This window comes from Syngnathus typhle, linkage group LG15 (assembly GCF_033458585.1).
Source record: "Syngnathus typhle isolate RoL2023-S1 ecotype Sweden linkage group LG15, RoL_Styp_1.0, whole genome shotgun sequence".
Classification (NCBI taxonomy): domain Eukaryota; kingdom Metazoa; phylum Chordata; class Actinopteri; order Syngnathiformes; family Syngnathidae; genus Syngnathus; species Syngnathus typhle.
The window spans coordinates 708,605-720,695 of NC_083752.1; the positions used below are offsets into that span (position 1 = coordinate 708,605).

The 12,091-nt window shown below is 45.9% G+C and overlaps 2 protein-coding genes across 2 annotated transcripts; both read right to left on the reverse strand.

Annotated features, from left to right (window-relative positions):
• Positions 1 to 2,032: 2,032 nt before the first annotated feature.
• On the reverse strand, positions 2,033 to 8,688 carry robo4 (roundabout, axon guidance receptor, homolog 4 (Drosophila)). The gene is made up of 19 exons (XM_061300240.1): positions 8,249 to 8,688; positions 7,302 to 7,616; positions 6,988 to 7,145; positions 6,685 to 6,805; positions 6,472 to 6,610; positions 6,238 to 6,365; positions 5,973 to 6,088; positions 5,657 to 5,882; positions 5,463 to 5,584; positions 5,216 to 5,387; positions 4,943 to 5,143; positions 4,839 to 4,881; positions 4,687 to 4,781; positions 4,238 to 4,540; positions 4,043 to 4,147; positions 3,833 to 3,971; positions 3,544 to 3,747; positions 3,191 to 3,480; positions 2,033 to 2,996 (listed from the first exon to the last, which is right to left on the reverse strand). The coding sequence occupies exons 1-19, from the start codon at positions 8,304 to 8,306 to the stop codon at positions 2,815 to 2,817; spliced, it is 3,117 nt and encodes a 1,038-aa protein (XP_061156224.1). The 5' UTR covers positions 8,307 to 8,688; the 3' UTR covers positions 2,033 to 2,814.
• A 1,317-nt stretch (positions 8,689 to 10,005) lies between these two features.
• tmem218 (transmembrane protein 218) lies at positions 10,006 to 11,930 on the reverse strand. Its single transcript, XM_061300243.1, has 3 exons — positions 11,795 to 11,930; positions 11,181 to 11,283; positions 10,006 to 10,456 (listed from the first exon to the last, which is right to left on the reverse strand). Exons 1-3 carry the CDS (start codon positions 11,902 to 11,904, stop codon positions 10,322 to 10,324), a joined length of 348 nt encoding a protein of 115 aa, XP_061156227.1. The 5' UTR covers positions 11,905 to 11,930; the 3' UTR covers positions 10,006 to 10,321.
• Positions 11,931 to 12,091: the final 161 nt, after the last annotated feature.

Consider the following 12,091-nt stretch of genomic DNA (forward strand, 5'->3'; position numbering starts at 1 on the left):
AAGAGTTACGTGACTGACCTTCAACAGAATGACCCGCACTCTTTATCCTTTAATTCCCCCCATCACCTTCCTTCCCTCCATTCTCGTCTGTGCTATAAATCACTAACTCGTTCATTAGGCTGTTGTCAGGGCCAAAACGCCCACTGCACTGGAGGAGCAGCAGGCCAGCCGGTCGGCCAGCAGCAGAAAGACACAAAGAAAGAAAGTGATTGCATCATTTCAACTCGAAAATGCAACCCCCTAATTTCTATGTTAATTTGCCGCTGACAAGGGAGATGGATGGATGGATGGATGGATGGATGGATGGATGGATGGATGGATGGATGGATGGATGGATGCATGGATGGATGGATGGATGGATGGATGGATGGATGGATGGATGGATGGATGGATGGATGCATGGATGGATGGATGGATGGATGGATGGATGGATGGATGGATGCATGGATGGATGCATGGATGGATGCATGGATGGATGCATGGATGGATGCATGGATGGATGGATGGATGTCCGTGACTTTTTGGCTGCTGTGATACGACAGAGGAAAGTAAAAGAAATCCTTTTTGTGATCGTAAAGGAAATGAATAAGGCAATTCAATGAGGCTAGGAATGAAATGTTGCAATTGCTTTTTTTCCTTTCAGCCCCAAAACACACTTGCATGCTATGATTTGAAGTCATCTTGTATCTGCCGTGCTGTACAAATGCAGCGCTAACAGGGATCTCGAAGGATTGTTTCCCAAAGACAGACTCCAAAGGTTGCCCATGGCAACAGCGGAGTCTATTTCAGTGTTTGGAAACACATTTTTCCATTTAAGGTTACACTCTAATAGAGGGCATGGTGTGAAGTGACACACCCGATCCAGCAAAGAATGCTGTTTATTAATCATTTAGGGTTAGGGGTTGGTGAAATCGAATGGGGTGTGAACAAGGAAAAAGGTTAAGAACCACTGTAATAATGGGTGCAGCCAATCGGTTTCTCAAATCCGCCATCTTTATCACCCGGAAAAACTTTGCTCGTCCAAACAAGTCAATGATGCCGAAGTGGAGAGAAGGATTTGCCGAAGGACTTGGATCCATTGAGGGTTCACTAAGCCTTCGAGCCATCGAAACGACGCACACAGTAAAGCGGTAAGCTCATGAACTGTATTTCACCTTCATGTTACTGCGTGTCTATGATGCCCTCGTTTTCATTAGCATAGCATTAGCATCAGTCTTCCTGCTGCTTTTAGTGATGTGCGCTCTGTTTCTACTACTTGCGGCTGTATTTTGAGTAGTTGTATCAAATGAATTGCTGTTTTATTCTTGTGATGTGTTAAATGACTTCGTTAGCTTCTTCGCTAACGCTAGCTTCCTGCTTAACTTGATTGCAGTACTTTGTTTACGAGACGTGTTCTTAATTACTGTGAGTTTAATTACTGCAATTATATATATAATATGGTTGCTTGGACTGAAGTTTACGTGCGCGCACAGTTAGCATAACTTCTTGTAAACTGTGAGAAGAATCTCCATGCCACAATTTAGCAAGATGAATGAGCAACTCTTCCAGTCGAGCAGAACTAGTGTTTCACATTAATTGCAAAGCACAGTTTACCCCCATAATCCTTGTCTTGTATCTGGGTCACTCGGGTCAAATAGGACTGGGGACATTGAGTAAAGAAGGGCTTTACTGTCTGCTCAATTTATAAGCTGCATTGCACAAGCCCAGGCAGGATCATCTTTTTATGTGGGGTATTTAAAAAAGAGCTTTGTCCTTTGCCAGTTAGTCTTCGGTGAAGTCTCACTGGAGAAGGACAATTAGGAGAAAAGGTGAAAACATTTGAGAAAACACAAGGAATCATTTGCATTTTGCTGCATTTTCAATCAATGTTTGTGTAGGGATTATCCTTCATGTCTCCTTCACTTAAAGCCATATGGTTCTTCTGGAAGCCTCCAGCTCCACTGCGCCACACCGCTAGCTCAGAGGCTCACATACTCTATGTAGTAACGTGATGAATCGAGTCTGACGTATATTTCATGTAAACACACACATGTGCATGGAAATAAGAAATATGCCAGTCGTTTTATTTTGGAACATTTCATTAAATGTCAAATAAGATTTAATTCCAACAAAACTACCAAATCAATCTGTTAAATGAGTCGAAAATATTTCCTGAAACATCTCCAAGCAGATATGATCTCAGATTAGTTAAATATAATGCAAATACATTGAAAGATAGATATCTTCTACTTCTTCAAAACTACAGCTACTGTTTGCATAAAGGCAATTCATACAGTGAATATAAAGAAATACTTTTTGACATCTTTAAATAACCACTGCCCCACAGTCAGATGGTTGGAATGGAGCCACAAATCCCCGGCGCCACCATTTTATGTCTGTACGAACAAAATAATCCGAATGTGTGCCAGTAAATATGAGGGGCTGGCTGTCAGCTCTTGTAAAATCTTGCAGAAAACATCTGCTGTGAGGAAAGCTCACTTTGTATTTCTCGGGCTTAAGCTCACTGGATGTTTTTTTCCCAAAACATCAGGGGAGAACATCCCAAGGGAGCTTCCTTCATTATCTGCCTCTCTAATGAGTGAAAATAATACAAGGTGTGGGTCCAAAATGACAACACAAAAGTCATTAGCAGGATGCTACATACACTAGTTACATATACTTCCGTAAAGTGACCTGAGGGAAAAAAAAGACCGAAATACAAGCTCAGACAGAGTGTAAAAGAGCTCACACATCCATCCATCAATCATCTCTTTGGAAACCCAAAAGTGGCCCATTTAAGACTGGACAGCGTTTACTATAGATACCTGAGCCTTCCTACATCTGAAAGGGTTTTGTATTTGTGGCAGGATAGTGGGCTCTGTACTGAGCCTCCATTTCCTCCATCCACTTCATGCTCCAGTCCCACGCCGGAACAGAGTCCATCTCCCGGAGTGTCTTGCCTTCAGCGCAAAATGATGGAAACAGGCCGCTGAGAGGGGAGGCTGGCGGAGAAAAGTCTAAACACACAAAAGAAAAGAAAAGTGTTATTTTTAGAGATCTGCCCAATTGAAACGGTGGACATTTGGGATGACTTATAAAACGAGTCCGCCATCTAGTGGAGGAATATAAAACGACACCAAACTTTTTGGGGAGGCTTCAAATGTTTTCCGTGACTCCGCAAGCCTGTCAAACATGTCGATAATGCCAATACCTGACAGAGAAGCTCCAGAGACGGACTCAGTTGTTGCGAGAAAGTGGGCAAAATTGCTACTGGCATTGGTGTAGCAGCTTTCGACTGAGCTGATGAGGCTGCTGCGGGCACTTGCAAAGTTGCCATCCGTAATGGAGCTCCAGGTATTCCACAGGGAGCTGTCCCAGTCACTGTAACAGGAGGAAGGTGAACTTTGAAAGCGAGCGCGGCGTAATCCGACCGCCGGGGCCTCGGACCAAGTGTCAGGGACCGTCGGAGTGCGAGGCTTGAGCTCACGAAGAGGTTGGGCACTGGTGAGAGACGAAATGGTTTTATTTTCAGGAAAAGGCTCGGCGTTTCAAACAAAGAACTACCTGGATTTTTCAAGTTGTGGATGAAGTTCCAGATACTGAGTGGCTTCCTGCGCCGTCAGGGTGCCATCATGTTCTTCATCTAGAGCTCGGTACGAGTGGTACTGAGTGGTATTGGTGGAACCTGGCTGCAGGTAGTCGCCTGAGATATCACACACGGACTGGAGAGAGCCCAGATCCATTGTGAGCTTTGTGGAGCGGCTGGATCTGAGAAGATTGTGGAACAAGGCATCCATTTTTTGCTTTGTTTGATAGAGAGCAAAGGCAATCCTCCGCTATTTCGATGTCTTACCCTTCGTCTGAGCTCACGCTGTGCGTGTCTGTCGCTTCGTCCAAGTTGAAGAGTTGCGGCGGTGGCGGCCGCGCATCAATTAGTTGGAGCGACACGGAATCGTGCGGCCCCCGAAGACAGTCGGCAAACTGACGGTACTCTGGAAAAGTGGAAATAGCAGCTAGAAGACAATGAGAATTGGAGGCGGAGTGACGCCATTTTGAAGCCTACCAAGCTGGCCCGATGGAACCTGACTGAATCGGTGTGGGTTGAGGGAAGATGGAGGAACCTGGGTCCTGCTTTGTAATATGGGGACGCTGTTGACAGCATGTAACTCTGCAAGTGAAAGTGAAGTCCTTTGTGACCTCCTAAATATTGCAGTAACAGACGTCTGTCTGTCTGTCTGTCTGCTCCCTCCTCCCTCACCTTGCTTGATGTATTTCTTGTGCCACGACTCCCTCAAAAGGCCCATTTTGGGCTGAGGCCGAATGGACTGTTTCCACGGTAACATCTCCTGACTTGTGCGTGGCTGCGTGAAAATCTGAATGGTCTCAAAGCCTTGCTCCTGCGGCAAAGCATGAGGCATTTTTGGGAAAGGCCTGGGGCTGTTGAAGGTCTTGAGCCCGTTTGCCATGAGGTCAACGTAAAAGGTGCCGTAGACGCCGCAGTTGTCGGTCACCATGGGAACAGCCGAGTCCACGCAGCTCGAGTGCTTCTTGCTCGGGACTTCTGATGAAACATGGATTGCGATACCATTGTAGCAATCATCGGCTGAATGAATTACGGCTGATGGAAAAGTCCACCTGAATCCTTCAAGATCATCAAAGTGAGCCAATGACTTCATTTTGATGTTCTGAAAGAAAAAGAGTACTCGCTTGGTTTGTGATCTTGAGCCCACATGTCTTGGTACTTCTTGTTAAAAGGGGGTCTCCAACTCCCGGAGATCCATGGAGAGTCTGAAGATGTCATCCTGAAGAGAAGGAATCCCCTTTCAAACGTCTGAACAAACACCTGACTCTTTCTTTACCTGTGATTGATGAAGATATCGTCACTGGCTTGTCTTTGAAAACCTAAAATCACACAAAGACCAATCAATCAATCAGTCAAACTTTTGAGCTGTTTCTTTCTCACCTTTAGGCGCCCTATCACGTCCTCGTATTAGGTGACGCATTTTGCTGTGGCGTTTCAGGAGGCAAACAGCTGCAATGGTCAAAATACACCACAAGAGGGCGCCACTGATGCCAATCAATACAGGCTCCTGGAGCAGCGTAAGCAAGGGGGACTGATCCGGTGTGTGGCTTCCTGACTCCGAGGTCATCCTTATCTGTGGATCTTTGGGAAAGGGAGAGCGAATGGGTTAGAAAGCGCATTTGCACAGCACAGCAAATGCTTCAAACCGCTTACTTATGACAAATCCATGGGGGTCACTTGGCACCCCTACCCCAGCCCCATTCACTGCTGCAAGGGTAATCCAGTAGCGCTTGCCTGCTTGGAGGGAAAAAATATCAAGCCAGTGCTGCTTGCTATCTAAAGTCCAGTTTTGGTACAGCTGCTCATCGGACTCCACACACCACACCTGAACGAACGAATGAAGAAAGCGTTTGCGTTTTAGCATCTGGACCAACTGACTACCATCTTAGTTGAGCATTACCTGGTAACCTTGTATGATCCCGTTGTGAGTTTCCGATGGAGGCGCTTCCCAGTTCAGGTGGATAGAGCTATTGCCATCGTGGTTAATAGTTATGGACACAGCCAGTGGGGCTGCACTGGGAACTGCGAGAGAAAGGAGTCCATTGAAAGTTTGGAAAATGCGAGCGGACGACGATTGAACCACGGATCGCTCACGTGTCTCCGGAACTCTCAGGAGCCGGGTGTTGCTCTCCCGGCCGTATAAAGCGCTGCCGTAAGGACGAACCTTAAACTCGTATTCGTAGCCTCTCTTTAACGGGCCCACGTGTGTGTGAAAGTTTGCCGCCGTCACCTTTTTTGCAAGCCAGTCTGAGCCGGCAGGTAGAAGGGAACGGTGGAGGACTTCAAAGCCGTCCAGGTAATGACTGGGTGCTGACTGGAGCTGAATGATCAAGTCCCACAACAACAACAACAACAAGGAGGAGGGAATGAATCATGTCAAGATGAGCAACCACATCTGTGAAACAAATACCTTCCATTGCACTTGAGCGTCGTTGGAGCCCGGGGCGAGCATGGTGACATTTTCCAGAGCCAGTCGCAGGGCAGACACTTCGATATGGAGATCTTTCTGCTTAGTGCTGGCGGCAGCTACAGCAAAAAACAAATATGCTCGAGTTAAAAGCAGGCAAATGATTTTCAAAATGGCATGACTCCTTCTTAAATGGGACTCGTGACTAGGGAACGTCATTTAAGCAGGATTTCTTGAAAAGCCTTCAGTGATAGCGGCAGCAGCATACCTTCCACGAGCAGCTGTGCAGTGGCGCTGACCACGCCAACGTCATTGATTGCGGTGCAAATGTACTTGCCAGCATCTTGGCTGCTCACGTAATGGATCTGAAGCGTCTGGTCGGGATTCACAAGATACCTGGACACAAATTGCTGAGCCGCTAACAAAAGCCAAACTGAAAGAACACGTGTGAATTCTTCTTAAAAGAAAAATCGCACTTTGAATGGATGAAAATCAATACTACCTTCCATTGGGAAGCGGCCCCTGGTCTCTGCTCCAGACCACGGCAGGTGGAGGGTCCCCCTTTGCCTGACAGTAGAAGTGGGCAGACTCTCCCATTCTCACCGAGACATTTTCCGGCTTGACCACTAGAATGGGTTTTGCTGCAGTCCAAAAAAAGGAAATGTGTTACATTCCACTTGGAATCAAATGCAAAATCTGGAAAGATCTAACCCACCCAGCACGGTAAGTCGAGCGGCTCTGCTCTCGCGCACCCCCATAGTGTTGCTGGCCACGCACACATAGGCACCAGAGTGGTTCTTCTCTGCAGGAGCGACGATAAGCTTTCCGTTCAGCTCCTGTAGAACACACACACACACTCGGTCAATTGTATCGGATCTGGGTTTTTTGTTTTATTTTAGGATCTCGAATGACAACAGCAAGGATGAGGGGGGAAAAAAGGCTAATAATGGACTTTAGCACAGGACTAATCTCTTGAGTAAAAGATTTGATTTGAAGCTATCCAAAGACTTGATCTTACAGTGTAGTGGAAATCAGTGTAGTTGATTGGCAAGCCATCTTTTGTCCACATAATGCTAGGTTCTGGGTGTCCCACCGGGGGGGCGCAGTTGAAAACAGCCACCTCACCCTCTGCCACCTCCACGTCACTGGGCTGCACGGTGAAGGCCTCCTGTAGTGCTACCGAAAAATGGGTGACAATGAACAACATCACCTTAAACAGAACTGGCCAATCAGAGACTCTGGAACAACAAGGACAACTGGCCAATTAGAGACTCTTGAACAAAGGTCTTCGAATCGTTTGTTTTAAATGTTGCAACATTTGGTTTGTCTTACCTGCAATGTGCAAGGACGCATTGTGGCTAACGGCTGTTCCTGCACTGTTCCTAGCCACGCACGTGTAGATACCTTCATGGGATTTGCCAGCAACACTCAGGAAGAAGAGCCTATCATCTGACAAAACCATGGGCTGCGCTCGGCCATCTCCTTTGGAGATCTGGAGAGGCTGGCCGTTGTGCAGCCACTGGATGCTCGGCAAGGGGTTGCCATCTCCCCGGCAGGAGAACGTGGCGGGTTTTCCAAATTTCACCACGACATCAGAGGGGTGGTGCACGATACGGGGTGGCACGTCGTCCGCACAAACTCTGGCGCCTGTTAAAACAACTTCTGACATTCTTATATGGGGATACGTTTTTCAGCTATATTGCCCAAACAATGTTGGGAGGGTGTAGAACATGAATGCTATTGTTTGAACTTCCTGCAGCATTGGATGACCACATCCGAGGAAACGGGGGGGTCTGACCAGCTTCCTGATAGGAGAGGAAACTCGGGAAGAACCTAAGAACCCGGGAACCCCCCCCCCCCTGATCAACAGCATACTCGCAACAATCACAGAAGGTACACACCTTGATAGACTTTGCAGCTCCTGTAAATTGGTGAAATTGACCAAAAATATAGACTGGATTTTTGAACTTTGGATAGATTTAATTGTATTTCTGACATTCCAAATGACTTCATTCTGCAACTAAATACAAAACAGATTGTGTTATTCAACAGCGACTGCCCAACTAAGGAGCCGTCCTTCATGCGGGAAAAGCGGAAATGCCTCAAATAACAGGTAACAACTACCAAGCCACATTGTCGTCGTGCCTGCCCCCCCCCCCCCACACACACACACAAAATTCAAATCATCATGATACATTGATGTGGTTCAAAATAACGGAGAAAATCCAAAAAGGTTTCTCTTTTTCTCCAAATCCATGTTCACAGAAAAACAACTTTACCTGACAAAAGAAGTGCCGCCGTTATCACGTGGAGCAGCGTGAAATCACCTCTGGACATCACTGCGGTCAGGCCAAGTGAAGCCAGACTCTGGCAACATTGTCTATTTTCGGATACGCTGGAAAACGGCAGCGCTAAACCAACGCGTTGCCAAGGCGAATTTCAAAATAAAAGACTTAAAACCTAAACGCCGACGCTTTGGATTCCCCACCATTTGAACCGAGACATTTGCTTCGGATCCAATGTATTTTCAAAATGAAAGTACTCTGAAAAGTAATATTAGTCATTCTGGTTTTCACACGCATCTGTTCCACCTCTGATGTTAACTTACAAAAATGTCCTCTTAAAAATAATGCCTGTTATTGAACGAGTCATTCGAAAAGATAAAGGCAGTTTCCAAAATAAAAGCCTGAAAAATAAATTGGAAAAAAAAACAATGTCCTAGAAAAACAATGAAGAAAGCAGCAACCCAACCCAACCCAACCCAACCCAAATTCTAATTCAAGTTCTGACAGATGTGAGTGAAAATGGACGAGCTCACCTTTTCTGCGGTGTGGCCTGCTCCTGCTCCTGCTAGCTGTGTGCCGAGATCCCAGAGAATTGCTCAAATGCACCTTTGGCTTCTTCTGCTCCACTTGTGTTGAGCACAGATCTTGGCATTTGCACCTGTGTGAGTACTCAGCCCAAGTCGAGAGCCAAGATACATAAAGTAGCCACACGCTGACATTCATATTGAATCCAAAAAGACACCCACGTTGGTTGGAGGTGCCACACGCATGCAGAACGAGCAGAGTGAATTACAAAATTCCAACCCACTGGATACGTTTAACGTGATCATCCATAACCCTGCCTGCTTTAGCTCACTCTCTGGCTCCCATTCATCCTCCTCATTGGGCCCTTTTTGCTTGGGAAATGGAAAAGAGGGGGAAGAAGTTGGGAGGGGAGGCGCCCTAGCACCAAAACCTCCGTCCGTCCGTCCGTCCCTCCGTCCCAGAAAAAAGAAGCCATTCCATGCTGGAAAGTGGTAAACATTGCTATCTGGTTGATTGAACATGAACTGAGAGACATTCTTCTGGGCTAAGTACCCAAACATTTGCGTCCTCCCCAAACATGAATGAATTTTGGCGGCGTCCGTAGGGCAATTCAAGGGCAACGTGGCTGAGAATGAGAAGTTGTGCTTGAGTGCCTCTGAATGCACAATCTACGGCAGAGCCCAGCACATCCCCTTTTCCCTTTCCAAACTTCACACTCTCCAGCTTTTCGTCTTGCGTCGCTCTCACTTTCTCCGATGTTCCCGCCCACGTCTCTTTATACGTCCAGCTGGCCGTGGCACAAAGACTTGCTTTCCAATGATCCCTCGAACCCCCCCACTTGCTTTGTTCTGCTCATTTTCCCACTCCTCAGATGCTAAACTGAAAATGGGGAAAGCAAAAAGGCTCGACCGTATGGTAGAGGTGAGAACAAAAATGGCAGCCGAGGGATGCATGGATGGATACTGTTGGATATTGGAAAGCAGGTCTTTAGGGATTGCAGTCTTCAAGACATCAACATTTCTTCTTGTTGGTTTCTCTGATGTTTTCTGGTAAGCATGTAGCCAAACAAAAAGCCTAGCCAGGTCAGAAGTTCCAGATTTCTGCATAGTTTTGCACCCAGTATAGAGATGTATAGAGATGTGGGCCGGAACTAATAGGATTGCTTTGGAGTCCTTTTTTATTCTACTGGTTGGTCGGTTGGAATTCCAGTCCACGTCTCCTCAGGCTTCAAAACAGGAAGAGGGCGAGTGTTTTATTGAGAAACTCACCAGAAGCATCTGCTCGATTATACATAGCATGAGAACATTGGAATGATCCAAATTGACAGTGAAGGCATTACGACAGTGTCTATCTAGTGGCTTTTAGAAAAGAACACATGTTGATGCAAAAGCCATTCTCCAACCAATGACAAGTTGGCCCTGGGAAAGTTTCTTCACTTATTTGGGTTCCACAGATGAAGATAAAGCGGGCCTCTTGCTGGCTTCTCTTCTTTTTTTGGTCGTTGACATGGGCGGGCGGCGTTGTGATGCAGTGCCAATTCTTCTAGTGTGTTCTCAAAGCTTTAGCGTAGACTGGCTCCAAGAAATGAAAGGGGAGGAGCATGAACAGCCCGCAGAGAAAGATCACACTCGCTAAAGCCAGCAGCACGTAGCGAGCGATGAACAAAGTGTCCACTATCTGTGGAGGGAAAAGGGGAAAAAAAGGATAGATTAGACAGAAGCAAATCATTTGAAAAGACCGTCATTGACATTAACATCCTGTTTCTTTCATTTCAGATCCATTGCGGTGGTGCCCCAATACGTTTGTATCCATATGTCACAAGCACAGGAAGCCCCTTGCGAGATCATTTCCAGGTTAGATGTTGGAATGACGCAACCTGTATACGCGAGTGTGCGTTTAGAAATAAGGTAGGTGGGCTTGCGCCATTGAATGTTTCTCACCTTTTAATTTGCCAATAGCCAGCAAGTTGGAAACCAAAGTGTGGGACATTATTAATAGATTGTGGTTGAGTGTGTGGGAGGCAGGCGGATGTCATAAAGTGGAAATTAACTACCCTTGGGATGGGAATTAATTAGTACTGTGATTCCCCCCCCGTTTACTTTTTTTGAACAATTTACCACAGGCTCAGATAACTGCCCCTCTCCCAATAATATATTGAATCTTGCATGAAAATCATTTGGATGATTGAATTGGATATATTGAAGTATGCGAGATGATTGAAATCTGTGCTCCAAAAATGAATGAGCCATTGCGATGCTTCTTTAGCAATGGTGGCATATATGGCATGGCATCTTAATTAGAAATTGACATCATTTCAATCAAATAAATACTTCTTTATTATTATCCATCCATCCATCCATCACAATGAGTAATCAGAAAATGATTGAAAAGCAACGTATACTTCTTTGTCTTTGGAAGCAGATGGTGTTGTTGGGCTTCGAGGGAAAAACACGAGTGCCAGGGTAATGATGAGAGCCAAGAGGAAGACCGGAATAACTCCTAGCCTGGGGAAGGGGGAATAAATCAATAAAAGGTACACACTTACATTTCATACAGTGAAGACAACAAATCAAAGTCATGTCAATAGGCATATGAGCATGAGATGTTTTGGATTGTTTTAATCAATAATAAGCAATAATGAAATAAAAGGGCACGTATTTAAGAGCGGTCCTGTGATTGATGATACAAAGCCATCAAAACGTGTATTGGTTCGTACTACTTTGTAAAATGTAGTTTTCCCCCCCTTCTCCTTTTGTATTCAGAGCGTATTGAGTGTTAAGAGTGTGTATTGATTGAGGCTGCTCTCACAACAGTGATCCAGTAGCTCTTTGCAGTATAAACCCAAGCAGGAGAGTCACGATTAGAACAGCTGCAATGATCAACATGCCTTGACCAACCCAGGGAACTGGACTATCCATGTTGCTTTAGGTTGGAAGCCGCTGGATTCTCTTGGATCATTAGTTTATAAAGGCGCAAGATTGGTGACGAGTGTGACGTCTTTCTGCAATCACTCACTTAGATGATCCTGATGCCCTCAGCAGAAACAACCAGAGCACAAAAGTCGCGATCCAAACAGCAGTGATGACCAAAACGCCTGTGCCGACTCCCAAGACTGTAGTAGCCATTTGATGACGGTTTATCGGGCAAAATCCGTCTTGACTATGAAACGTTGTTACGGTGCTATTGCAACTGTTAGCTGAGTTTGCTAGCCTTTACGCAAACATTGGGCTTTGCATAACAGTGGCGACTGTACATTAGCATTCCGATACTTTCCAATGTGCTGCCTTGGTTACGCAAATGTGCCTTGTTCAT

Excerpts from the sequence above, each read along its gene's own strand:
- robo4 (XM_061300240.1), bottom strand. The coding sequence starts at position 8,306 with ATGTCCAGAGGTGATTTCACGCTGCTCCACGTGATAACGGCGGCACTT. Across the intron at positions 4,782-4,838 it reads GATATCTTCATCAATCACAG|GATGACATCTTCAGACTCTC; the intron begins GTAAAGAAAGAG and ends CCTTCTCTTCAG. Across the intron at positions 3,748-3,832 it reads AGCGTGAGCTCAGACGAAGG|ATCCAGCCGCTCCACAAAGC; the intron begins GTAAGACATCGA and ends CAATCTTCTCAG.
- tmem218 (XM_061300243.1), bottom strand. The coding sequence starts at position 11,904 with ATGGCTACTACAGTCTTGGGAGTCGGCACAGGCGTTTTGGTCATCACT. Across the intron at positions 11,284-11,794 it reads AGGGCATCAGGATCATCTAA|GCTAGGAGTTATTCCGGTCT; the intron begins GTGAGTGATTGC and ends CCCCTTCCCCAG. Across the intron at positions 10,457-11,180 it reads CTGCTTCCAAAGACAAAGAA|ATAGTGGACACTTTGTTCAT; the intron begins GTATACGTTGCT and ends TTCCCTCCACAG.